At 47.9% G+C, this 24,318-nt stretch overlaps 10 protein-coding genes across 10 annotated transcripts; 5 read left to right on the top strand and 5 right to left on the bottom strand.

Moving 5' to 3' along the window:
- The first annotated feature begins 649 nt into the window (after nucleotides 1-649).
- EV420DRAFT_864109 (uncharacterized protein) lies at nucleotides 650-2,472 on the top strand. The gene is made up of 12 exons (XM_060483788.1): nucleotides 650-775; nucleotides 828-996; nucleotides 1,055-1,141; nucleotides 1,198-1,231; nucleotides 1,286-1,339; nucleotides 1,410-1,463; nucleotides 1,524-1,597; nucleotides 1,655-1,834; nucleotides 1,885-1,958; nucleotides 2,016-2,053; nucleotides 2,106-2,229; nucleotides 2,287-2,472. The coding sequence occupies exons 1-12, from the start codon at nucleotides 766-768 to the stop codon at nucleotides 2,295-2,297; spliced, it is 909 nt and encodes a 302-aa protein (XP_060326309.1). The 5' UTR covers nucleotides 650-765; the 3' UTR covers nucleotides 2,298-2,472.
- On the bottom strand, nucleotides 2,013-4,597 carry EV420DRAFT_864484 (uncharacterized protein). Its single transcript, XM_060483790.1, has 7 exons — nucleotides 4,151-4,597; nucleotides 3,933-4,096; nucleotides 3,774-3,884; nucleotides 3,498-3,722; nucleotides 2,696-3,452; nucleotides 2,577-2,646; nucleotides 2,013-2,529 (listed from the first exon to the last, which is right to left on the bottom strand). Exons 1-7 carry the CDS (start codon nucleotides 4,258-4,260, stop codon nucleotides 2,440-2,442), a joined length of 1,527 nt encoding a protein of 508 aa, XP_060326310.1. The 5' UTR covers nucleotides 4,261-4,597; the 3' UTR covers nucleotides 2,013-2,439.
- EV420DRAFT_864038 (bola-like protein) lies at nucleotides 4,285-4,991 on the top strand. The gene is made up of 4 exons (XM_060483787.1): nucleotides 4,285-4,512; nucleotides 4,571-4,610; nucleotides 4,664-4,713; nucleotides 4,762-4,991. Exons 1-4 carry the CDS (start codon nucleotides 4,390-4,392, stop codon nucleotides 4,810-4,812), a joined length of 264 nt encoding a protein of 87 aa, XP_060326311.1. The 5' UTR covers nucleotides 4,285-4,389; the 3' UTR covers nucleotides 4,813-4,991.
- A 112-nt stretch (nucleotides 4,992-5,103) lies between these two features.
- EV420DRAFT_1622364 (Cation/H+ exchanger) lies at nucleotides 5,104-7,067 on the bottom strand (the record flags this gene model as incomplete). The annotated part of the gene is made up of 9 exons (XM_060475799.1): nucleotides 5,104-5,273; nucleotides 5,314-5,473; nucleotides 5,573-5,862; nucleotides 5,922-6,113; nucleotides 6,165-6,254; nucleotides 6,311-6,391; nucleotides 6,441-6,542; nucleotides 6,732-6,984; nucleotides 7,041-7,067. 9 exons carry the CDS (start codon nucleotides 7,065-7,067, stop codon nucleotides 5,104-5,106), a joined length of 1,365 nt encoding a protein of 454 aa, XP_060326312.1.
- Nucleotides 7,068-7,205: 138 nt separating this feature from the next.
- On the top strand, nucleotides 7,206-8,535 carry EV420DRAFT_864695 (uncharacterized protein). Its single transcript, XM_060483792.1, has 4 exons — nucleotides 7,206-7,269; nucleotides 7,328-8,190; nucleotides 8,237-8,324; nucleotides 8,382-8,535. Exon 2 carries the CDS (start codon nucleotides 7,479-7,481, stop codon nucleotides 8,187-8,189), a length of 711 nt encoding a protein of 236 aa, XP_060326313.1. The 5' UTR covers nucleotides 7,206-7,269; nucleotides 7,328-7,478; the 3' UTR covers nucleotide 8,190; nucleotides 8,237-8,324; nucleotides 8,382-8,535.
- A 124-nt stretch (nucleotides 8,536-8,659) lies between these two features.
- On the top strand, nucleotides 8,660-9,816 carry EV420DRAFT_1622365 (HAD-like domain-containing protein; the record flags this gene model as incomplete). Its single annotated transcript, XM_060475800.1, has 6 exons — nucleotides 8,660-8,804; nucleotides 8,854-8,945; nucleotides 9,002-9,148; nucleotides 9,194-9,501; nucleotides 9,553-9,656; nucleotides 9,713-9,816. The coding sequence occupies 6 exons, from the start codon at nucleotides 8,660-8,662 to the stop codon at nucleotides 9,814-9,816; spliced, it is 900 nt and encodes a 299-aa protein (XP_060326314.1).
- Nucleotides 9,817-10,133: 317 nt separating this feature from the next.
- On the bottom strand, nucleotides 10,134-19,187 carry EV420DRAFT_1713016 (putative polyketide synthase; the record flags this gene model as incomplete). The annotated part of the gene is made up of 23 exons (XM_060479655.1): nucleotides 10,134-10,526; nucleotides 10,580-10,824; nucleotides 10,876-11,007; nucleotides 11,058-11,091; nucleotides 11,145-11,923; nucleotides 11,980-12,137; nucleotides 12,191-12,582; nucleotides 12,638-14,622; nucleotides 14,676-14,878; nucleotides 14,938-15,058; nucleotides 15,115-15,223; nucleotides 15,278-15,421; nucleotides 15,477-16,720; nucleotides 16,767-17,141; nucleotides 17,563-17,714; nucleotides 17,774-17,870; nucleotides 17,921-18,068; nucleotides 18,122-18,206; nucleotides 18,263-18,346; nucleotides 18,401-18,606; nucleotides 18,662-18,905; nucleotides 18,962-19,095; nucleotides 19,143-19,187. 23 exons carry the CDS (start codon nucleotides 19,185-19,187, stop codon nucleotides 10,134-10,136), a joined length of 7,509 nt encoding a protein of 2,502 aa, XP_060326315.1.
- Nucleotides 19,188-20,730: 1,543 nt separating this feature from the next.
- Nucleotides 20,731-21,494, top strand: EV420DRAFT_1647639 (uncharacterized protein; the record flags this gene model as incomplete). Its single annotated transcript, XM_060478061.1, has 3 exons — nucleotides 20,731-20,946; nucleotides 21,001-21,144; nucleotides 21,198-21,494. The coding sequence occupies 3 exons, from the start codon at nucleotides 20,731-20,733 to the stop codon at nucleotides 21,492-21,494; spliced, it is 657 nt and encodes a 218-aa protein (XP_060326316.1).
- Nucleotides 21,495-21,636: 142 nt separating this feature from the next.
- EV420DRAFT_1244648 (uncharacterized protein) lies at nucleotides 21,637-22,370 on the bottom strand (the record flags this gene model as incomplete). The annotated part of the gene is made up of 3 exons (XM_060466670.1): nucleotides 21,637-21,972; nucleotides 22,021-22,197; nucleotides 22,251-22,370. Coding segments are annotated over 3 exons (633 nt in total), but the record flags the coding sequence as incomplete, so codon positions are not given.
- A 261-nt stretch (nucleotides 22,371-22,631) lies between these two features.
- On the bottom strand, nucleotides 22,632-22,841 carry EV420DRAFT_1226219 (uncharacterized protein; the record flags this gene model as incomplete). Its single annotated transcript, XM_060466508.1, has 1 exon — nucleotides 22,632-22,841. A coding segment is annotated over one exon (210 nt), but the record flags the coding sequence as incomplete, so codon positions are not given.
- Between the last annotated feature and the right edge of the window lie 1,477 nt (nucleotides 22,842-24,318).

A 24,318-nucleotide genomic window follows, 5' to 3' on the forward strand; every position in this document is an offset into this window, starting at 1 on the left:
ATTTCGTTCTCACGATACAGAAATCGTCTGGTGAGATTTCACGTCCATAATTATCATGCCCCAACTACACTCTATTAGATCCGTCTACCTCGGTCATACAGTAAACTGCACAACCAATGCGCCAATTATCTATTCTGTACACTATACAGGTGTTCGTCTTGTTATCAAAGGCCCCTTTCACTGTGGGCATGGTCTGGTCTACCAACCTCCCCGGCGCGTCTTGAAGATCGAAACATCTTTGCCCGCCTCTAAATACACAAAAAGTGTATATTATGATTCTTTGTCTCCGGCAGTGTTTGATCTTGATCTCCGGTCTACCAGGTGGCGCAACGAGAAGAGTTGTTTCAATAAGATTCGGTCATCATCACCAACGGCCGGTTCCGAGTCCTGTGTATACAGGGTTTGATGCCTGGTTCAAGGCCCTGCGTTTCCAACTTTTGCTCTCGTCACCGGAAACTCTAAAAGTGTCTACTTCTGGGTCTATTGATCACTACATCAGGTTTAGCTTTCCGTGTACTGCGCGTCTAGTATAAACTGGCTAGCCACAGAAGTTTGAGCACATTCAATTACGTCTCTAGCGCGGTAGAAGAATCAAGCTTGATGCCCTTTTGAATGCTTGGATCCTGACTCAGTTTCCTTTATAACAAGTTACAACCATGCCTTCTTTGATATCATTTCGTCTCTCTCTTTTCCTTTTGCCTGCTTCTCTTGTGAAGGCTGTGGATAGGTTTTCCCTTGACATTTCTTTTTCTTCGGAACCCGAGGATGGCAAGAGGTCAGTTGAGTTTAAGCTCAAATATGCGGGCTACCACCGACCGTGTTGCCAGAACCATCCAATGCATTAATAACGATCTTCATTGTCATGCACACCTTTGGTTGGACAGGATCGTCACTCATCCTATTGACTGTTCTCTGCTCGACCAAGGTTTCCCGATGTCTGACGTGGTTCAACCTGAACTTCAGTTGGATAGTAGCTTGCCTTTCCTTTTCCCTCTTGTACGGACCTCATCTCCTTGCATGATGCTCAACTTCAATGATCTGTCTTGTGTTTCAGATTTATCACGGGTCAGTTGGGGAAGTCCAGCCCGGATGCGGGTGTTTGTCTGATGCAAGCATCGGCTGTGAGCGCGGCTCCGACTTTGTGAGTGCATACGTATGATATGTGCTCGTAGACCTGAAATTGTGTGCCTTCGCCAGGACAGCCGGAGCGACATTGGCCTTTGTCATTTTTGTGCGTCATAACTCTACTGCATGTCTTTCTTGTACCCACTTATTCATGATCTAGCTATTTTTTGAGCTGAGGAGCAGGGGAATCGAAGGGGCGACTTTCAGCATCTTGGTATGTTTCAGTCACTCAGCTACAAACCGCGTCATGTTGTCAAAGCGGTCATTCTAATGCTAAATACTAGCTGATATCTCTGCCTTATCTATTCCCCACCATCATTTTTAGCCTTGCCCTAGTCGTAAGCATCTTTTTCGGCATACTTGTCATTTCAAAATTTGATGATCTTTCTTCCCACCAGCACGGTATTCGTCACCCCCGATCAGTAATTCTCTCTGAAAGCAAGATGTTTTGTACCATCGACTATCGTATTCTGTAGGCTCAAGCTGTTTGGCTAGAATTGACAGTTCCTCTAACTTTGGAATCCTATAGTGACAAAGCAGCGACTATCTTCACATGCACAATCATGCTTCCAACGCTCACACTCAATATCGTCATCGGCTTCTTAGTGCAACAATACTGGCGTATTTTACCTCGCGATAAGCGCAATGGCGTGCTATCTTCTTGCGTTCGGCTTGCCATATTCACCGTGTTTAGTCTTGTAGGCGTAGTGTAGGTCTTTTTCACCGATTTTACCAGCCGTCCTCGATCAATATTGCTAGAATCAACGTCATGTTCCTCACGGGATTGGATTGGGGCGCTTGGAGTGGCTTACCGAATCTACTGATCTCTCTCGGTATGTTCTATCCTCCCATACTCTTGTAGTCAATTTGTTCACCCTAACTCTTTGAAGCATCAGTTTCATACGTTGCCGTCTTTGGTTCACAAAGGGTCGGTCTTTACGGTCTTCCAGCTCAGAACCAAAAATAAATTCCTCACGCAGGATCTATTGGAGGTTTGGTTTCCATGTATACGTAACCACAAGGACAACAAAGTCGTTGAGCCACCCCCATCAACAACTTCCTGGGTGCAGCTAATTCCAACCAACTTTGTTCACGGTCATAATGGTCCGCGCGCTCTTTTCGACGCTAAACCCATCCTCAGGCCTATCTCTGCTCTACAAGTCCCGGTGTGAAAAGCTGAGACACGAGCTAACAAGACGACATCATTCTCTATGCAGTTTGTTTTAGTATAATTGTACAGTATTTACAGGTGATGTGTTTGTATTAGTGTCTGTATTACAAAGCGATAAGGACAGATAAATCAATGATAGATCATCATGAGAGAAAATCAATGGGATCCGGTTCGTCTTCATCTTCGACGGGTACGGGTTCATGCAGCCGCGCAATAACACTTTTTCGCGGACCCTAAAAAAGCGTAAGGGGGGGAAGATTGCTAATGAGCGAACTCATACATTTTTAACGGTCGGTTTCTTAGGTGCTCTCTTGACGTTCTCCTTTAGCTTGGAAGTGCTGGTTTTCATCCTAGCATGAAGATGAGCCCTTTGAAAGCTTCCGAGTTTCAATCACATACCGTTTTTTGGGGGCCGCCTTGACAGGTTCGTCATCGTCTTGAACGACTAGAGATTTTGACGTCTTGATCCGTTTTGTCGACTTCGCGACAACGTTAACTTCCTCTAGAATCTCTTTGGCCTTGCGTTTCTTAGTCGAGACTTGCGGCTCCTTAACTCTCGGCTTCTTCCCGACACCACCTACTTCACCGTCCTCGTCTGCACGCGGCCGCTTCGTTTTAGGTGGTGGCTTCTCCTCACGAGCATGATCATCACTCTTCAGCTTCGACGATGATGTGGCAGAAACAGGTTGGGCGTCATCGTCACCCTTTGCTTTCCGGACCTTCGTCGAAGCTTTAGCTGACTTACGAACAGGAACTTCTACGTCTTCCACAGCTTTATCCTTGGCCTTTGGCTTTGAAGACTTGTTACTGGTTTTCGCCGCCTGTGATGTTGACAACTCGCCCAGATCTTCAGTTGCACCTATCGCCTCGTCAACATTCCCCACAGTTTTGGCCTTGCCTTTCAATTTTGAGGCTGTAACGCTGACCAGACTTTCCTTTGATGGGTCTGTGGATGGTTTAATTGAAACCTCAGGCTCTTCTGCTGCCTTAGCTTTGACCTTAGCCTTCGACTTTGATTTCGAGAGCCCCGCTCTAGAACCCTTTGGCGGCGGGTCATCAAGCGTGTCAGCGTCAACGTCCACAGCTTTTGACTTCATCTTCGAGGCTGCGCGCGCCTTGGAGGGTGTCCGAGATTTGTTAGAAGCTGTAGACAGGGCTACGAAACTCAGTGACATTCCGGCGACCGAAAAGACAGGCTTACCTTTCTTCTTCCCTTTGGGTACGGCTATGACAGGTTCTGCTTCTGCTTCTGCGTCCTCATCTTCATCAGCCTCTTGAATAGGCGTCATGGGTGGGTGCCTGACTGTATGCGGTTTCCTCGATGGGGCTTTCGAAAGCGGTACATCTTCGCTGTCATCATCTGGGGGGGCAGCAGTGGATTTACGAGTCCTGGACGTCTTTGCCTTCGACTTCGCATGTGGGGGTTCTATGAGGTACATTGCAGCCTAGTCTGTCAAATATTTAAGTGATAACGTACCATCGACGGACGCCTTGGGTGGTCGTCCTCGACGTTTAGCCTGGGTCTCGGTTTTCGGTTTCGATTTCGGTTTGGCCCTCGTCTTTGATTTTCCTTTGACAGTCGATGGACCTGCTTGGTGTCGGCATCAGTGCCTCCAAGCAAAGGCAGAGAACGCACCTGCAACCGGTTCATCCTCAGCCTGTTTCTTCGCTTTCTTCCCCTTCACCACTTTCTTCGTCTTCACCGGTGAGAGACTCCTCGACCTCGACCGTCTCTGCTGCGCCGTCCGATGTGCAAGCAAAAGACCTATTAGCTTATTTTCACCCGTCGGCTGGAAAATCCTATGAAATTATTTCAGCGCTCTTGAGAGTAGATAGAAAGAACAAGCAACTCGCCCACCACGGTCACGAAAGCGCGATTTGAGCCGCTGAAGGCGATTTTCGCGACTCTCCTCGACGCTCGCCGGGGTCGGCGTAGCTGCCACCTTGGCCCTTACCACGTCCATGGTCGTTCAACAACACGATCACGTTGAATTACGTCATCGACACTTGATGACTAACCGGAGATCGGGCCGCATCTTGTTATCAGATCATCTTTTTGACCACCACGACCCCTTTCTTACAATTTTTCTGCGATGCCAGTCAACACGAAGGATCTGGAGAATGCCATCAGAAATGCTATATCAGTGACATATCTGAAAATCGAAGATCAGTCGAGTGGGTGCGGGGAGAACTACGCTATCATCCTCGTCAGCGAGGTCCGTATTATCAGTCGCTTTGTTCGTTTTTCGTGTATCCATGTATTCAATCTCACAGGCATTTGAGGGAAAGTCGACATTGGCGAGGCATCGGTGGAGTAAGTTTGCCTAGCCCTATCACTACGCTTGCAGGGTTTTGAACTAGGCGTAGTCAATGAGCTGTTGAAGAACGAAATATCGCAGATGCATGCGTTTTCACAGGTGAAGATCAGCTATATAGTTAATTAACACTCTAATCCTAGCCGTTAGAAAACGTTTACCCCCAAGCAATATGAAGTTTATTGTGCTAAGCAGGGATGATAAACGGCAATGACTCAGCTTTTTGATGGTACTTACATATTGTACAATATAACCAATGACATGCTCGCGATTCTATAAGTGGGTTATTCGATTTTGAATAAGGACATAACAATTTGTGTACGGATGTATCTTCTACCCGTTTCTATGGTTGATTCTAATCTGTGTAGCATCAGGTACTCAAAAGGGTTGGTTCGAGTACGGCACAGCCAGTGTTATTGGGCGACAGCGAAATTAATGGTCCTGTCATTCGACGGCCCCGTCTCATTCATCGGCACCCCACGTTCAACCGCCTCAGGATACTAAGCACCGTTGAGTCACAGTGACAAAGCACCAGACTGGTGCACTCACCAGGATCTTATTATTGGGATCGATCATATGCATCAATGCCGAAGCATCCGTATTCATGGAAAGCGTGCGCGACAAGGTCCGGCCGAAGGAAAAGAACGGGATCGAAAGGCCATCTACAAAAAGGGACGTTCAACTTTCGATTGGAAGAAACACGAGAGGAATTCGTACGTATAATGATCGATCCTAAGACGACAAACGACACAATTGGCTGTAAGGTAGCGGCAAGGAGTTCCTGTTGGTTTTGTGGCGGATAGTGCGGCTCCGGGAGTTCAGTCAGGGCCAGAGTCGATATAAACACCGCCCCCACGCCCATCTAGCACCGTAAAATAGTCAACGTAGTGTTCATTTCGAAAGTCTAAGGAACGCACCGGACCTAAAAACGATCAAGAAATGCAACCGAAAGCTAATATACATACATACCAAAGTGCCCTGAAAACAGTGCCTCACGCCACGTCTTGATTTCTGGGATCCACTTGTACAAAAGTAGGACTGACGGGATGCGGCGGAGCGCTAGGATAGCTATGAAAAGAACGACTAGTCGCCATGGTGTGATACCCAATTCGGGGGAATTGAAAGCGGTGAAGGGGAGCCATGCGCCTATATACACGAAGCACGCGCAATTCAGTACGAGATCAATTACCGATGCGAATATCTCGTCTTCAGTTTGGGTATTAAAATGGCCGTCCCACGATATGGCATTGCCTATGTGAAGGAGACGTCAGCAGACTGAAAGTGCAAAAAATAGGGGAGTGGGACGGGACCTGCAGCGAATGCGGCAAGTAAATCGTCGCTTCCGAGAGTGCTAGCAATACCAATGGTGAAGAACGCCATTGCGAGGTATTGTGCGACGTAGGATTGACGGTCAATGAAACCCTTCCGAAGGGAGATGCTCATTAGCCAGGCAAAAGTACGACCGAGAACAGCTCCCAAGACGACACCGAGGATGACTTCATCTATGATGAATGAGTGAGTACAGTGGGAGAAATCAAAGTATCAATGCATACATAACCAGCCAACAACGAACCACTTGCCAATGGCGACTCGGCGAGAAGTTTCTACCGTTAGATATATAGACACCGATAGAAATGGGTAAGCTGAGAAAAAACGAGTCAAGGCGTATAATGACTGCGATGTGGTAAGTGCGACCTACCGAGGCCGTCATTTGCTGCAGACTCCGCCGACAAAATTTGACGGAGGTTAAGTGGGACGTGTTTTACGGCAAACCTACCACCTACCACAAGGATGAGAGCGTCCCTATCTTTACAGATAAGAGTACGTACCAACTATGGCAGCGCATATGATGGGATCCGTGGGAGTAAGACATGCTGCTATAGCAAGACAGGAGACAAAGTTGAGTTCGGAGAACAGGGCTCGAAGTATTCCTGTAAAAGAATCAGTTACATGGAGACATATCGTCCGATGGCAATCAAGACCCCTTGGGGATGAAAATGTGTCTGGTAACTGTAGAAAAAGAAATGTTTACTCGCGCCTTCCTCCAAAAGGACGCAAAGTATGGGTTCCGTTGTTTTGGGACTTGTATGATTTTCATCTGATATAATGAATGTACGTACCGGCAACTATAACCCATCCAATAGCCATGGTAGGAACCACCATAACGAAAAGTCCTTTGAAGTGTTGAGCCATATACGGTCCAGGAAGCTCTACTCCGATGGCAAAGAGTCCAGTAGCGAGAACGATGCGCATGACTTCGAGCGTGACAGTTTGCGTCGAATTACCCCAAGAGCGAGGGTCGAAGATGCCTGCAACGTGTGGACCCATGATGATGCCTACAGCTGTGCCCAAGACCACTTCATTGATGAATAACTATGAAAACAGGGCGGTTTCAGATACATGAAAAACGCGGAATGAATGCCTTTGACCTTTTCTTTCACCAGGAGGGAAACCATTGAGAACTGGATATCTAAGTCAGTGATGAATATAGATGAAGGTGCCGAGGAGAACGAACAGCAACAACGAAGCCACCTAGCACGATATATGCAAGACCCGGGGAGGATACCTAGAGGAAATTTTGCAGTTCAGTGTTTCGCAGAAACAGTGCAGCACACAGACATTTAGCAGCTCTGACGCCTCGATGAATGCCATGGTCCAGCAGTTCTAGCAAGTTAGGAGCAGGATATTTGAAGTGAAAGAATACTGAGTGTACAAGTTTGCTTGCGAGGAGGGTTCTTCTGCTGAGCTTAAGCACAGAACAGAGAGACTAGTTATATGAACGAGTCAGGGAAGAGCAAATTTATCCGAACCCCAACCCGGGGTATCAAGGAACCGGAACGCGGCCCGGTTCATAGTGCGCCACCACCATGTCGCAGGCACTTCGTTCCTGTACCCCGGCTCAGCTGCGGTCCCTACCACGCCAGGCCGACTTTTCTCCCTCCCAGCAGGCTCTTCTATCTGCCGTGACGAAATTTACTGGTCAAGTCTTGTCACGTTCACCGCCTAGTATCACCCTACCGGAGCTGCAGACAATCATGGATTACAAACTCGCTTTTGGCCAGAATCGACCCATGTTGCGGGCCATGATCAGGAAAAATACGGATGCCCAGGTCAGGGATTGCAGTCAACGGGCTCTTGCTCTACCAGAACTACAGTTGGGTGGCTGGGACTGTGTCAAAGAAAGCATGGACATCTTGTGCGAGCTTAAAGGTGTGGGCCCCGCAACCGCATCCTTGATCTTGAGTCTCGTATATCCCGAGCATATACCCTTCTTCTCTGACGAGGCAACCGTCGATGTCCTTGCCCCTGCCGGAGGACGAAAAGGGATCAAATACACGATGAAGACCTACAAGGAGCTCTTCGACGCCCTTGGTGATATCGCTGGCAGTGTCAATAGCAACAAAGAACAGGATGCCGCATCGGAGGATACAGTAGGCAGCGGGGCTGTCGAGAGAGCGATATGGAATACGGTCCGACTTCAGGAAGGTAGCGAGGGTCAGTCTAAGGAGAAGGCGAAGAGACCACGAACGGATGACGATGTGGTGGTCACAAAGAAGAGGAAGCGAATCAAGTCTTGATGTGGGTTATTTTCATCGTATATATCATTATTCTGATCTTGTTGCAGGTGCGAAGTCAATGGCGGAGGAAACCAGCGTATCCATGGTACTGAAGGGATGGATCAAGGAGATTATGTTGAACGTAAACTTCCAGTGGTAAATTTCCTCTATTTATCCGTGTGTAATCACGCTAATCGTTTGAATCTTTTATAGCGAAAATCACTCAGCATCTTGGCCGGACAGCCAAATGCTTGGGGATGCTTGGAGCAGGGTCTGAATTGTCGTCAAAAAGTCTTTTTAGGAGACAATTTCTCGACAATTATTTGTATGAAACTGTTACAAGGGAGCTGGCAATGACAAAGAGTCCTGAATCGAAGAAGACACAAGTCAAGTCAAGGACGATTCGCGGACTACGACCGGTCTTGCTGGGTGCTACGGTCCGTCGCGGTCTCGATCAGCCCGGTAGATGCCGGTCCCTTACTCTTTTCACGATGATTCGCCTATCTGACCCAGAGCAGTACACGTCGCTTATAGACAACTACGATACCTGGATGTTCGACTGCGATGGTGTGTTATGGCATGATGATCAGCTGATCGACGGTGCTGTCGATGTTTTGCGCCTCCTACGACATCGAAGTGCGAAGTCACGCCTTTCGCAGGTCTTCAAAGTCTCACAATACACTAGGGAAGACCATCGTTTTTGTCACCAACAATGCCACAAAGTCGAGAAGAGAATACAAGACAAAGTTTGACAAGCTCGGGATAGAGGCTCATGTGGTGAGCAGCGATTTGCCATGATTACTCCCTCCCTCCTTTATTAAACAGCTATGCAGGATGAAATTTACGGATCTGCCTATGCGTCTGCGGTATACTTGTCTTCCGTCGTCAAGTTTCCGAAAGAGAAGAAGGTGTATGTGATCGGAATGTCGGGATTAGAGGAGGAACTCAAGGAAGAAGGTATTCAATATCTCGGTGGAACGGTACGATCTATTTAGTACCTCTTTTAACGTCTGACTTTCTGAAAGGATCCCACTGATTGCACGTTGGCCCCATTTTCTCTGGCGGATTTCGTTCTCGACCCAGATGTTGCGGCAGTTTTGTGCTGTTATGACAGCAACATTACCTACACTAAGCTATCGAAAGCATTTCAGTATCTCACTCGAAACCCCGGCTGCCAGTTTCTTGTGACAAATGAGGACAGCACCTATCCAAACGCCTATGGTGTATTGCCTGGAGGAGGAGCTTTAAGTGCACCGCTCCGCTATGCTCTGGGAAAAGATCCACTGTGTATCGGGAAACCATCGACTACTATGTTAGATTGCATCAGAGCGAAGTACCTGCCTGGTTCTTTACCTGATCTTTGAGTGTACTGAAATGGCCACAGGATCAGCTACGATCCCAAACGTACCATCATGGTCGGTGACAGACTCAATACTGATATCCTGTTCGGTCAGAATGGTGGGATATCCACACTTCTCGTCTTGACAGGCGCGTAATTTTGGCTTCTTTTTGCGTATCCATGTCGCTCACTTCGTCTGGTGTAGGTATCACTGTAGAAAGCGACATCACTGGCCCGAATGCCTCGAGCATCGTTCCAGATTATGTGACTGAATCTGTTGGTGACCTTCGAGCTGTTCGAAGATTGTGATCCACCGAAGTGTTCAACGTCGTAATTCACCATATCCGGGCCAATCAAGAATGAGTCTAGGCCTGGATACTGGCGCTTTCTGGTGTTCTCACCTATTCTATCATACAGAGATGACACGCTGGGTGCTGACAGCGCTGGTATTTGACCAGTCCAGGAGGATAAATCCAGGAACAGCCCGCTTTGAAACATGTACCCAGGGCGCACCGAAACGTATTGTAAATCATACAATTCTTGCAAAATTCCCCAGAACTGATATAAACCGCTACCAACCTTACATACTTACATCATTCTACTCTCGTCCGTGATTGTACACCGCATTATATCATGCCTACCCTGCGCCAATAAGCCAGCCACTTCTTTACTTCATTAACATCTAATTGCGGGAAGTCTGCTGTCTTCACCAACTCCGCCGAAACTTTCGGTAACCCAAATGCCTCGCTATTCTTCCACAGCAACGTCTCACCGTTGTATTTATAGTACGAGACAAGTCGCATAGCTGGCAGCGCTGCTGCATCCAAAGTGGACTTTTCCAGCAACTTGAACCACTCGGCGTAAGGCACCAATTCGATGTTCAACTCGTTAGAAACGATATGAGCTAGTTGGGGCCATTGGACTGGTTTCGGGTGTACGATATGGACGATGGAGGAAGAAATGTCGATACGGTCAATAATTGCTTGAGCAGCTACATTTACCGGAAGCCAGGATACAGGCTTAATACTATCATCAACAGTGTCTTCCGGTTAAAATCATGGAAACCACTCACCTTATCGTCATTGGGAAGGCATCCAAGGAAAGGAGCGCTTTGAACAACTGAAGGGAACCATTCGCTGACTTTCCAGGTACCATTCAAATCACCCGTAAGCTGGCCAATGCGAGCGACGAGATACCGTAAACCGGGAGCTAAACGTAGGAGTTCCTCTAAAACCCATTTCGACTCGCCGTATCCATTTCCTTGTGCAAATTCCGCATCAATGTGGGTCTCAGCAAGAGAGTGATCCTCTGTAGCGTCTAGGAAATAATATTACTTGTATTATCCAAATCGATGCATTGAGGACATACTTTGAAAGACTCCAATGGAACTTGCGTACACGAGCCGTGCTTGGGAGGCGAGGGCGAAGTCAATCAGATTTCGTAGTCCCTGAATGTTATCCTTGTACGAAGACAGACCCATATTGAAGTCCACGAGCCACGCTTAGATATCGTCAGAGAGCAAGATAACAAGTATCGAGATAGTATCGCACCAATGTGAATAATATGCGTTATTGAGTCAATGAGCTATAGATTAAGCAATTACTAACGGTTCAGTGTCAACATAATGATATGCACACCTTGTCAAACATCCGAATATCCACAGATAAATCCACCTCCATCATAGTCACCTTCCCCATGTCGACATATAGGTCACGATCCAGGAATGCCTGTCGTTGTCTTTCGTCAACAGGCACGTCTCCCAGACGGTTCACAGCGTAGATATGTAGTACACTGGGATCGGATATCAAGCTCGCCAGGATATGACATCCTAAGCCACCCGTTGTGCCGGTGACAAGTACAACCTTACCAATGGGTAAGGTTGTACGCTTTTTCGAAACTGGAGGGAAGTTCCCAGCATAGGTTTGCACCATCGCATGCATGGCCTCTATATGGGAGTCTGGACTGATGGAGAGCCTTGGGGAGATGGAGTCTCCCTGTGCTTGCAACCTCCCATTCTCTCCAGGCCGGTGGCCATTCTTCTTCTCAATTAGGGCGCAAATGTCTCCAATGCTAACATCACCAAGGAGCTGCAGTTGTGTAATGGTTAAAAGAGATCGGAGTGCAAGAGAGAGCCGACTCGCGGAGACTGAATCCAGTCCGTAAGCGGAGAGCGGAACATCAGGGGAGATCTCTTCGCTTGACATGTTAAGACAGTGACAAACAAGTTTTTCGACCGAAACGTTATAGCTTGTCATTGTATCCTCAGAAGAGGTGGCTGGTGGCGGTAGGAGATGGTTGTATATGGGAGATGACCCACATAACGTCTGTACGTCTGTCCAAGAGAGATCCGGGATGTAGAGCCAAAATGCTTGACTATGCAACCTCTTTAGGCCGTCCTCCAGGCAATCGCACAATTCTGTTAGATGATTCTATCATTGTCACCTTATTACGAAGAAGCTCATAACGACTCACGTCGGCTGGACATCGCCCATGGCACCAATTGAGTCAAAGACGGGTTAGGAAGCAAGGTGTCCGGGTCGATGACGGTGTCGCTGTCAACGATAGCCGGAGCTACCAATGCAAACGCATTAGGGTAATCTTTCGTCATAAAGTCGACTGCAGTATTGGCGCTAGAAGCACAGTAATGAGCATCTGTCTATCCTCGAGATAAAAGCCAATTAACCTAGAGTAATTGGTTTGTCCCGAATTGCCAAAGATGATCACAGACGATAGTGTTACTAGAAAGTCAAGCTTTCTGATCTGAAGAGTTTGTTCCAGGGTTCTAAATGCTTCAATCTTGGCCGGAAAGACGTGATAGTATGTGTCTTGAGTATGTTTCATGTACGCTCCATCTGCCCAAACGGCGGAGAGCAGAATACATCCACCGATACGTCCTGGAAGCCTGGACAGTAGCCTCTGTGTGTCTGAAACGGAGCTGGCATCACAACATTCAAGATGCAATACTAAATTAGGCTGTTCTTGAAGATAGGACAGAATTCGAGAAGCTGCAGGGTTTTTCTTGGATAACGCCCGTCCTCCACTACGAGATGTCAGTACGATCTTTCGGGCACCTTTCTAAAGACGGAGGATCAGCCTTTGTCGTGCCAGCCAAGGCACAAGAAAAACAAACCTCATACATCCAAAGAGCAATCTGTAATCCAAGAGATCCGATTCCGCCTTGTAGCAAATAAAATACGTCTGGACGTAGGAGACATGGATCGAGTTTCTGCTCCATAGTCTCAACGATATTGAGAGGAGTCCGAGGTGGGACCAGCAACAGTGATGGAAATTCAAAGTCATCTTTGAAGGCATCAGAAACGACCCACGGATTCCTTCCGACTTCTTCTCTTGTTCCACTCACGGGGTCATCCCAAAAGTATAATGATGCGCCAAGAAAATCGCAGATGCTTCGCACACTTTCCCAGTGTTCATCATAATCCGAGAGGACAAAGTCGCCTGATTTTACCACGCCCAGGAGTTGGGGAGCTTCGCCAAATGCAAGGACTGTAGAGACACCAAAGAATTCTAACGTGCGAACAAGGCGGGGCCCGAGATCCGATTTTTCACCGTTCCTGAGTGCGAGAACTACTCGACGCTCCCGAACTCGAGGATGGTCTTTCAGTGACCCGAAACCGATGCAGCAAGTGATAATGAGAATTGGGACAAGCGCGTCCAGTCGGTCCTTCCACTGTTGAGGGATGGGAAGAAGTTGCCCAGTATGGACAACAGTGAAGTTGGATTGCGGCCCGGAGATAATACCTGCAACATGGGTCTTGATACGATGTTCCGTACTACATGTCTCGACGATTTCTCCATACACGCCCCGTAGGCCACCGATAGGTGCAGATTCGAGCTCAATGGATAGAAGAACGTGGTTTGGTGGAACAAGCGGACGAGGGGATTCGGTGATTTGACCTGAATCCTTCACGACCCAATACTTGGAGGCAAGTTCAACGGATGAAGTTTCTGGAACTTTGAACGATGGAGAAGGAACCACTCTAGGAAGAAAGAGTCGGCCGTCACTCTCAACGACGAATTCCGACTCGTACTCGAGGCCTTTCATGTGCGACAGCCAATGGATATATCTTCCGCGCTCTGGTGCCGACCATATCTCGTTAAAAAGCACAAGACAAATTCTTGTCCCCAGAATCTCCCTCCTCAGTGATCGACAGAAACCGCGAGCGGCGGCGCCTGAAATATTCATGGTGGACTCAATCCAGATTACAGGTGCGTTTGAACTTTGAAGCCGGATAATGTCGCCACGAATAGCTAACTCTCCGCCCAAGGAAAATGATAGTATCGAAGGTGCCAGATTATTGTAATTGCCACGACGGACGTCGGGAAGCTGTAAGACGATCTTCTGCGCTTCGATCAGGATAGAGTCGCCTGTCGTTACTTTGGAAGAATGAAAGTGTTCTTGTATTGACGTCCGCCATAAATCCTCCAACTTGAGGAGGGGTTTCTGTGCCTTGTCCACGACGCTTATAATGACTTTACCCCCGGGAACCAGAAGATCGTACAGGATGTCGATGTGGGAAGGGGTTATGTTGGCGTCGACGCCAAGAATTATGTCGTAGAAAACAGAGGAGTCGTGTTGGTCTGTCCTAGCTCTATCCCATTCAATTCTGACATTGTGATAGGAACATCCGTCCGAACTGTTGAATGGCGTTTGCAGTGGTCTAACGCTGGAGTACTCGAGGAACACCTGCTTCTCATTCATCAGGTGCAAAACTTGCGACGCGAGCGTTCCACAAATAGAGTCTTCCGCAGTCAGATCTAAGATCCTGAGGACTCGGATACCATAGTCAGCGATCAGGTCTATAGCGCGATGTAGCCGTTCGGTAGTCTGAGCAAGGATGAGATCCAGTGGACTAGTGTCACCGTTAGGTGTTTGGTGAGAAGAGTCGCGTTCTGGAGAATGAGGTTTTGGTCCCTTCGCCTCCGAAGGATAATGTAACGGCAGATTCGGTAGTCCATATGGCTGGTGGACCATGTCGAAGCTTCGAGATATTGGTTTCACAGGTGATAGGTGATGTCGTTCAACTTGAAGGCCTGATAATTTGAGGATGTGTTGGCCATGTTCCCCCACAATGCTGACATCAAAGACAATGGCGTCTGTTCGCACTGTCAATCCTTTTTATTGCCATCAAACCTGTAAGATCACGAACCTGGCATCCATTTCTGTCTAATGATTTTGGCATACAGATCGTTCTGGAGGACGTCCGCTTCCGGTTTGTCGTATACAGTCACCACTTCCACTCGAGACGGAAGAAAATACGAGTTGGGATCCATGTTCTCCGTGATCCGATGGTGCACTGCAGAATGTATACAGGAGTCTAAAATTGCCGGATGAAGAACGTATCCTTCGGAACTGGAATAGCAAAAGATCAGCATTTGTTAAGGACAAGGGCTCTATAACCTGCGACATACATCATCTCTTCGTCGGCACCCCTGATCCGGAATAGACCCTCTCGCTCGTTCATCCAACAGGCATTCACTCGTTGATACAGGGTCCCATACTGTGCGAAGTACGATAACTCTTTATAAAGATCTAGGAAATTTCTCTCCTCAACATCGACTTGAAAGACTCGCATGAAAATGACGTACTATCTACACTCAGTTGCGTATTTTGAGACTGAAAGGTGCTGATATCCAGGTCAGGCGGTCGTAATATGTTGGCCTTTGACATATGTCCTTGAGCATGAGTTTGCGTTACCTGTCGAAATTTTCGTCAGCCACAATTAAGAAGGGGAGTAGAAGGCAAATTTACTGAAGTCGTTGAGCCATTCACAGTAGACACAACAGTCCATCGGCAGCTGTCAAGCTCGAACTTTACCGGCCGTGCGTTCTTGGAAAGCGGCATAATTGCTTCGAAAGCGACATTCCATAAGACTCGACCACCTGCTGCGAACGCCTAGGATGCGGTTTGCTTAGCGTGTTGTTAAGGATGTCAATTTTCGGTGACTCACCATTTCGATGTACCCAGCAGCAGGCATGACCGGTTCACCACATATGACACGATCGATTAAGCTCGGATGACTTGAAGCACTGATGTTCATATCCTTCTGTCCTAAAGGTCCATTCCGCGTAGCACGTATGCGACTTTGAGAAGTGTTTTGGTTCGATAAACCTCGGTAATAGGGTATTTCCTTCCGTTGGAACGGATAGACGATGGCAGGAACAATTTTCAAGGAGCCGTGATACATATTGAGTCGTCTGAAGTCGACTTCAGAGTGTTTGGGTGCTAAAACATTAATTCGTCCTAGAGAATCCAGGAAAGTGTACGCCTCCGAGGGAGATCTGGGAGTGGAAGAGCGTGGCCGAATCAAGGGGCATAGAACTGCTTTGACTTGCGGATCCTCCAGATAGGTGGCAAGTACAGGATGTGGTCCGATCTCCACATATATGGCATCTGGATGGTCCTTCCTCATGCACGCTGCTGCCGAGGAGAACAACACAGGTTGTCTGGCATTCGCCCAGAAATACTGGGACGTAAAAGCTTCACTCTGTCGATTACCAGTGACGGTTGAATAAACTGGTAAAGACGGTGCCGCTATCGAATGCTCCTCAAACACCTGCGAAACAAGGTCCTGAAATTCGTCATGGCATATGTCCATAAGGGTAGAATGAACAGGCACTGAGCTACGCAGCTTCGTAGCAAAGATACCCTTGCTTCGAGCTATATCGATGGCATGTTCAACTAGGAGCCTATGACCGCTAATAGTAACGGCATCGGGTCCGTTGAAACACGCGATCTCGAGCACAGAGGTGGCAGACGAATCTTGCTTAGCAGACTGAATAATTTTCCCTGCTTGAGCGGAGCTGCAGCTCATAGCAGCCATACAACCGTCGACATCTTCAGCAAGTGTGAAGGCCCTTCCCCTGGCAATGGCGAGTTTGAGGGCCATCTCTTGGCTTGCCAGACCTGCACCGTAGAGCATGGGAGTCTCGCCAGCCGAATGTCCAAATACGGCGTCAGGAACAATCCCAACACTTCGAAGTAAGTCTACGAGTGCCATCTGCAAGATGGCTAGCGAAGGGATAATAATAGAGATAGGCCAAGTTCCGTTTTTGAGTGAAGAATTCTCAGCTTCATCTGTAAAGAGACCGGTGTGAAGGACCAAGGAGTGGCCTACCACACTCTTGTAAATAGCATCCATTCGAAAGACACTGTCCCGGAAAACGGGGAAAGCCTTGAAGAGTTCACGACCCACTATCGAGTAATTAGCTCCAGAACTAGCAATAAACAGTCAACGTACTGTTGATGTGCTGCGGTCCTTGTCCCGAGAACACAAAAATGATAGGAGAACGGCTCGATTGACGAGGACATAGAGCCGGAGGAGAGAAGGACAATACGGAGTCTTTGGGATTGTATATCCCATAAGTACGCCAGGTCATTTGGCGAGCCTGTCTTCCATGAATTGTCGAAATTGCCCGAGCTTGACTTGGATACTTCTTGATGAGTGCAGCCAAGGAGTCAGTATTAGCTGAGGCGGATCGCGGCGATAATCCCCCAGTAACCAGTAGGGTGGGACCATCATCTATCGAAGAGTTCGTCGGAAGACCGACTGATGGAGGTGCTTCTAGTAATGCGTGACCATTCGCACCGCCAATTCCAGAACTATTGATGGAGACTAAAGGACGACCGGAGGGAGAACGAGTGCGGAGATGAGAGACGCTGGTTGGGACTTCGAGTCTGTATTTCTTCCACTCAATGGTAGGGATGTGCACCGTACCGTTACGGATACGGCCGTAACAATACGGCCGTAGACCGTATCAAAATTCTTGTTCACGGTACGGTACGGTTGACTTCAAATCCGTACCGTGTCCGTACCGTTGTCCGTATACGGACAGTTTTACAGCGACGACGAATATCTGGAGTCAAGACATGAGTGTTATATACTTCATTAAGATCATCCATACTCACTTCAATGGTATTAGACTATCCCTAGCCACTCCCTCGATGACCGTATTTTAACCGTATGAATACGGCCGTATTTTGGGTCGTCGAAGGTGGCCACGGTACGGGCCCGTATCCGTATCCACCGTACGTACCCACCGTAGTACGGATACGGTGCACATCCCTACTCAAAGAGTCAATGGCCGGATTGAGAGTGCGGATACCGACAGTTGGTGGGATAATCCTCGTCTCAAACATTGAACAGACCTTTGATACTGATGCAAAGAAAGATGTAATCTCTAGATGACTGGAAAAGAGTAGGGGTCATAATTTTCAATACACGTGCTGCAATAGAAATGCATCAACCCGATATTGCCTTTGACACTTCCGACAGGTAAAGTATCGTCTCGCTGGAACGCCTTTCCAACCCAGTTGGCTTCTGTAGGATCGCCTACAGCGGTTCCTAATCATAATGATGAATATACGAATGGAAAAAAATAGATGATGCCATACCTGTAGCATGTAGCTCGACAAAGTCGACCTCCGAAGGTTTGCGACCAGTTCCGGCAAATGCCCTCCGCATAGCGTCAGCCTGAGCATCAGCAACAGGAGCACTGACGGGACCCGCGGATCCAGTTGAGTTAATACCGACGCCCAGAATCTGGAGAAGGTTGTCAGATTTTATTGATGCTGGTCTTTACGGAGTAAACTTACAGAAGCATAGATGTGATCACCATCAGAGATAGCCTGGTCCAGAAATTTGACGACTATAACGGCAACACCCTCGCCACGAGAAAACCTAAAGGTTGATGGTGTCAACAAATCAGAAGGGGTTTCCATCTCAGATCTCCTTACCCGTCTGCGGAAGCATCAAATGGTTTGCACTCTCCGTCTGGGGACAAGACTTTTCCATCGCTATACTGGATCCAATCCTCTACACTGTCAATGATTCAGCGATGTTGTCACCAATAAAGCAGAGATAAATTAATGTACGTGTAATTGAGCTGACAACCTCCGACTACGGCGGCCTCGCAATCCCCGGCTCTGAGAGCCTGAACAGCGAGATATAAGGCAGATGCGGTGGAGCTACATGCTGTAGTTGTTGGAATGGTAGGTCCTCGAAGATCTAGATGATAGGAAACTTTGTTTGCGGCAGAGTACGGGTACCCGGCAAGTGACCCGGCCAACTCCTCGTTCACCTGCATAACGGTCAGAATATTTTCACAGACTCTGTCAGGGTGGAACTTGGCGTACCAGGTGGGTTGTGTACGTGGTTTCCATGGTGGAAGACATGAAGCATCCGACGTTCTGTCCACGGTAATGGATTCCAGAGTCCAATAATGCGAGAAAGCTATGTTCAATAAGTTTTCTCGTGGATACCGCCATTGCCGCAACATCTCTAGAGGAAATGCCAAATTCCAAAGGATCGAAGAGGGCGATAGACTTCAAAAAGGATCCCTTTTTCGTGACAACGTTGCTAGTTTTCTTCCCATACCAACTAATAGGAGCATTGTTCAGAACAATAGTTGAATGATTATGAATAGAGATACTTACGTGTCGATATCAAATCTTTCAAGGGGGATCGTTTCGTAGGACTGGCGCTTGTCCAAGAGAAACTGGAAAAATGCGGAATGACCCAAGTTTTCAGGCAGCACTTGGCCACTAGGAAGCTCAGTAGAAATCCCAACCTGAATTTTATTAGCATGCCGTATGAATAGACGATGTAATTCCTCACGATAGCAATGGCGGGAAGGGTGTTCGACTCCGATTTTGGGGCCATTGACTGTAAAGTGAATAATTGCGGGTTAGGAGATACTGGTGATAGGCCTTTGTATTCTACATACCATTATTCAGTTTTAATAAATACTCACTGAAGACTGAAACATGCTTATCTCTTCATAACTCCGGAATTGACATAAACAAAATAACTTGGAGTTCATGCAGGGTGCTCGCCGCTGATGGGACTAAGCAGCTATTCGATTTTGTTAGGTCCCCGCAATATCAAGATCATCATCCACAGATGTGATGAAACCATATGCGTGCGAATTTTCAGTCGCTGGTTATAGTATCCCATGGATTCCGGGGACACCATGCATGTGGTACCTAATACAAAGTTATCATATAGTACTGATAAAAGTCATCAAAGAAATCAACCTTCTCGAGTAATCGAAAGGAGCAGTGTTCCTGATTGCGTACTTACTACTTGATTTAGATCATTCCCCGGAAAAAAAATCTTGGCCAAAAATACTAGGAAGGTCATGTTCCAGTTGCTCCAAAAGAAAAAGATATGAAAGCTAGTATCAAGTACATCCTTTTGGCTGCACTACTAGCATGGTTTGTGTCTGGCAGAACTCTGAACTTGTGCTTGACGAAAAAGCCTGACCTCTGTGACCGGCCATGCCGGTCCGGGACTGTTTTAGTGGGTCACGGTCACATGGCCTGACACATCAACAACACGTGAAGGAATTCGCAATTGAAAGATTTCAAAGAATTATTTTGTAGGTTGCGCTATTCACCACTGAATTGAGTCCTTTTGGAGTCTAGCTGATAAATGCGCTGTTGATGGGGGCTATCGGGCCAATCACACCTTGAAGGCTTCAAAATCACAAAACCCATAATCAGCTTGTGGCACGCGAGGCGTTCGAATTGACGGCAACATAAATGATTGTTTCAGTGGTAGCAAATATTTTACATAAGAAAGCTGAAGCTGTAGATCTAAGGCTAGAGGAGTCGACCAATTCATACTGTTTTACTAAGGGCACAGCTAGCATACATAAAAGACCGAAAAACCGAACAAAAGGCAGTTCATCATTAGTTCCAGAGCATCAAAAGAACTAGAGCTAGCACATCCGCATGGAAAGTCTGACTCCTGTGTGCTTTTCTCAATGCAAGAATCAGAATCTTTAGTAGGAGTGCTGTGAAGCCAACCCGGACCCATATCCGTTGACCCACATGGGTTTCGTCCCGAATCAGGTTACATGCATCGATCAGGAAATGATCTCATCTACCATCTAATCTAGACTCGTTACGTGTTACGCGTTAAGCTTTAGGCCTATACACCACCAACTTTTCTGGACGTGATCAGGATATTGCCGACGGCATGTCTCCGGCATGCCGAAAGTAGACGTACCTCGTGTATCGTAACAACCACCAATTGATCTGTTCCTTACGATGTGCCAGCGATATCCTTTTCTCGTCGCTTCCATATTCCTTCAACATACATGCGATATGAGACAGTCCTCTCCCCATACTGTTCTCCATGTTTTTCCTTGTTGACTGCACTGGGAAGAAATTCCAACAGCTTGTATTAAGACCACAACACAATGGACACCTACACAGGTTTCGCGGCGACAGGCACCTTCGAGACACAAGTTGAGACATCCCCAAGTGATGTTTCAACCCAAGCTCTTTACGCACTTTTGGGGGACGCTTTGCGCAGTAGCCCCAGGCCTCAGCACCACGGCCAAGATGATCGAGGTGAAGAGGGCACTGCTGGGATAAACAGGCGCATTGGTGATGTGTCGCCCATTGACTCTGAGGTATGTTACTTATCCTTTTCTCAGTTTTTAGCCTTGACGCCCTTTCTTCTCCAGGTCCACCACCAGGAGCAGGCTGTCCACCGTCTGTCCGATTCTGATCTCATCAACATGCTTCAGAATGCATTCCATATCCCTCGTGTGAAATCGGAGGCTGGTGAAGAGGGTTCAGCGATGGAGTCTGACAGTGATTCAGAGTTGGTGCGTCCCCCCTCACTTTCTCATGTGTTCTTAGGACTCACAGGTGTGTTCAGGTCTCACCTGCCAGGTTGTCGTTCTTACAAGCGCCTGCCCATACTCGAGGCATCGACTGGCACCATAAACAACTCGATTTGTACCTCATGGTCGATGATGCACTCGCACGTGCCCATACAGATGAAGTGTATGCTCATCACACTCTTGCGAAAGTCCGCGTACAGATTGAGAAGCTTCGAATGAGGGCTATGGAGTGCCGACGGATTGTTCAGCGACGACAAGCATGCCGGGAACGATTATCAAAAGCAGTAGCAGAGCTTGAAAGGCGCCTGAAAGACCCACGTATTGCTCATTAATTGCCTGTACAGAATTCATATGCCAATAGAAGAGAGTTCATATATTAACATCCACGGCTTCATCTGAGATATTGACAATGGTGGAACTGGCTGAGCCTTGTACTGTGGCTACCTGAGCCGCTGCTTTCTCTCTCTTCTTTCGGTCTCGTGTCTCCTTGGCTTTGGCCTGCGTGATTGCTCTCTTTTCTGGCCCTGAAACCTGGAGGCTAGCTGCCACGTCACGATGGAACTGGGCTCTGACGGCGGGTGGTTTATAAGGGATTGGAGCAACCAGGGTACGGGGAAGAGTCTCGCGGATGAGATGGGCATTATGAAGAGCATGCATGTTGAGCAGATAGCGTATGTCGTCGTTATGTGCCAGATGCTTGGCTCTGACTTCTGTCTCCAGCCGTTCCTGTCGTACATAGACATCGGACTCCTTGATTTCACAGTGGGCAAACATGCAATCATGCTGAGCGTTGAAGTCAAAGAGGATGTCCTATGGATAACTATGAGAGTGAGGTGGTCAAACCATAAGAATGCGCACATGGGGTTCCACCAGGATAAGTCGGTTGGATTTTAGGAGGAGAGGCATGTTCAATCGTACGTCCCTATGCTCCGACACGTTAAAGTGGTCAAGGAAGATGACAGCGCTGTTGGACACTGTTGGATCTGAGCCTGTTCTGGCAAGGATCTTTGAGATTCTTCCTGTTAAGATTGTGCCCTTCGCCAAGTTCCATCAGGTAGCTCCATGAAGAGAAAATCAAGCTTACGCACCAAATGCTTGAAGAAAACCCATGCGCCTACATGACAAATATGCCTGGTTCGTGAAATCACAAACAAGCATTGGTCCCAGGTCATTTCAGCTGAGCACAAGTTTGCCATATTTGGGGGAAGGGGTCCATGAATTGTCAGCCCTTCTGTACTTGAAGCCCAGGTTGATGGGCACCGTTTCTTGCGTGGCGCACGTTTGACAGTACCTGGTTGCATTGGTGAGATACTCAAAACATGCTGTGGTGATGGTAAGAAGTAGTTACCAGCATGAAGAAGAGATTCATCAGCCCAGCCAAGGTGACGTTGTAACTCCGGATTTCTTTTGAGGAAATTTTGAACGCGTGGTCCTGCCTGAACATAATGTCCATTCGTATCCTTCCAATAGCCACCACTGACCAGATGCTTGAATCGCTCCATATCTGCAAGTGTAATAGCGATATCACGACTGGGGGCCAGATGGTTTGACAGTACACTGCACATACGGAAGACAGCATTGAAGCACTCGAAAATCTCTGTCACAAAGATCACAGCTGGACCAAATCGGCAGATATCCTCAGGAAGGTGTGCAAGCACATGGAGTTTAACTTTGGTGATAATTCGTCTTGGATCCACGGTGTTACGGTTTATTCATTTTTCTTCGTTTTACTCAGCCAGATTACACATATGCGATCACAACGGATGGTTTCCCACAGTACTATTATTAGCCTACCAACGTGTATTTAAGTAGAGCCTCAGCTGGCCTAAACCCCAGCTTCGGCTAAGGTTTAATCTACCTAACATCGAACTCCGTTCTTCGTGACTATCTGTCCCATCGACTTCATAATTCGCCTTTGACTTGCTAGAGTATCTACCACTGAAGTGCGAGTGGTGATCCTAGCATGATCTAAGTCGATTGGAGTTAGTGGCTAACATTTAGCCGAAGCTCGACACATGTTGCCCAGCGTCACGTCTGAGAACGAACGTTGCCCAACGCTCTACTTGTTGTATCCCTCAGCTTGACCAGAGAGGTCATCGCCTTACACTCGAAAGGACAGTTTTGTGACTGTTAGCATACGGCGAGTGGACCGACGGAAAAGTGCCCACCATTTACATTATCCTTATACTCGCTGCAGTCGCCCTCTGGGTACTGCCACCCTTGGCCCAAGATCCGATAGCCTCAGTGCTAATCCGGGTAGCCATTACCATCGTTCTGTGTCAACTCTACATTCTGGCCCCGCTACTTGCAGCCTACCTTGTAGGGTTGTACATTGAATTTTACCGCCCTTACCTCGATCGAAACTGAAACCTTTCACTATTCTCTTCCGACTCGCTTCCCTGCTGGCAGTTGTATTGCTGACAGTAACAAGCATCCCAGAAAACGACGGAATCCTGTTGATGACCGACTCCGACTACGAAGCCGACCTCAATCTGATTATCGTTCTCCTTATCGCGGTCACCGCCCTCGCCATTCAACTTCTGGTAAACCACCTGTCGTTGCATGATTAGTCGAACCCTGCGAAGAATAGATGCATGAACGGATGCCCTGGTCCGACACCATTCCCGTCGTCTTCGTAACTTTTATACTCTTTTTCTTGTCCATCTCCTTGTATCATCTACTTCGCTGTTGCCGTCAACAGAGAAGGGTGCGACCTCAGCTGCCTTTCCACTACGTGCCCAGCATCCCCACGTATCCCCCGCAGGTGATCGATATCCCCTGCGGCCTCTCAACAAACCCTACCCCCAGTACCTACCCAACCGGAAGAATCCCTGTATGGAGAGTCCCTCTACGGATCGTCATGACCCAGCTCGCGATCCTCAGAGTCAAGCACCGACTCCTACAGAAGCGCTACCGATGAGTCAGTCGACTCTGTCGACATCACAGATACCCAGGGCGTACTCCTCGACCGAGGAGACTCGCCCTTACCAGGCCTCTTCGACCAGTCTCCAGTCGAAGGTGAGTCAAGTACCCATGGAGGCAGAAGACAAGGCACCAGGAATCTGGTCGAGGGCGAAGAAGGCTCTGACACTGAGTTCGAAGGGGACGAGCTCACAGAGCTCGAAAGAATCCGACTCGAAGACCTCCTCAGTGACC

Source organism: Desarmillaria tabescens (genome assembly GCF_030435595.1).
Source record: "Desarmillaria tabescens strain CCBAS 213 chromosome Unknown EV420scaffold_43, whole genome shotgun sequence".
NCBI lineage: Eukaryota > Fungi > Basidiomycota > Agaricomycetes > Agaricales > Physalacriaceae > Desarmillaria > Desarmillaria tabescens.

Bases quoted from the DNA above. Each gene is read 5' to 3' on its own strand.
- EV420DRAFT_864109 (XM_060483788.1), top strand. The intron at 997-1,054 runs GTACGGACCTCA...CTTGTGTTTCAG, and splicing joins TGCCTTTCCTTTTCCCTCTT to ATTTATCACGGGTCAGTTGG. The intron at 1,464-1,523 runs GTAAGCATCTTT...TCTTCCCACCAG, and splicing joins TTTTTAGCCTTGCCCTAGTC to CACGGTATTCGTCACCCCCG.
- EV420DRAFT_864484 (XM_060483790.1), bottom strand. From the start codon at position 4,260: ATGGACGTGGTAAGGGCCAAGGTGGCAGCTACGCCGACCCCGGCGAGC. The intron at 4,097-4,150 runs GCGAGTTGCTTG...ATAATTTCATAG, and splicing joins CGCTTTCGTGACCGTGGTGG to GATTTTCCAGCCGACGGGTG. The intron at 2,647-2,695 runs GTATGTGATTGA...TCTTCATGCTAG, and splicing joins AAGGCGGCCCCCAAAAAACG to GATGAAAACCAGCACTTCCA.
- EV420DRAFT_864695 (XM_060483792.1), top strand. From the start codon at position 7,479: ATGTCGCAGGCACTTCGTTCCTGTACCCCGGCTCAGCTGCGGTCCCTA.
- EV420DRAFT_864038 (XM_060483787.1), top strand. From the start codon at position 4,390: ATGCCAGTCAACACGAAGGATCTGGAGAATGCCATCAGAAATGCTATA. The intron at 4,611-4,663 runs GTAAGTTTGCCT...AACTAGGCGTAG, and splicing joins ATTGGCGAGGCATCGGTGGA to TCAATGAGCTGTTGAAGAAC. The intron at 4,714-4,761 runs GTGAAGATCAGC...CCTAGCCGTTAG, and splicing joins AGATGCATGCGTTTTCACAG to AAAACGTTTACCCCCAAGCA.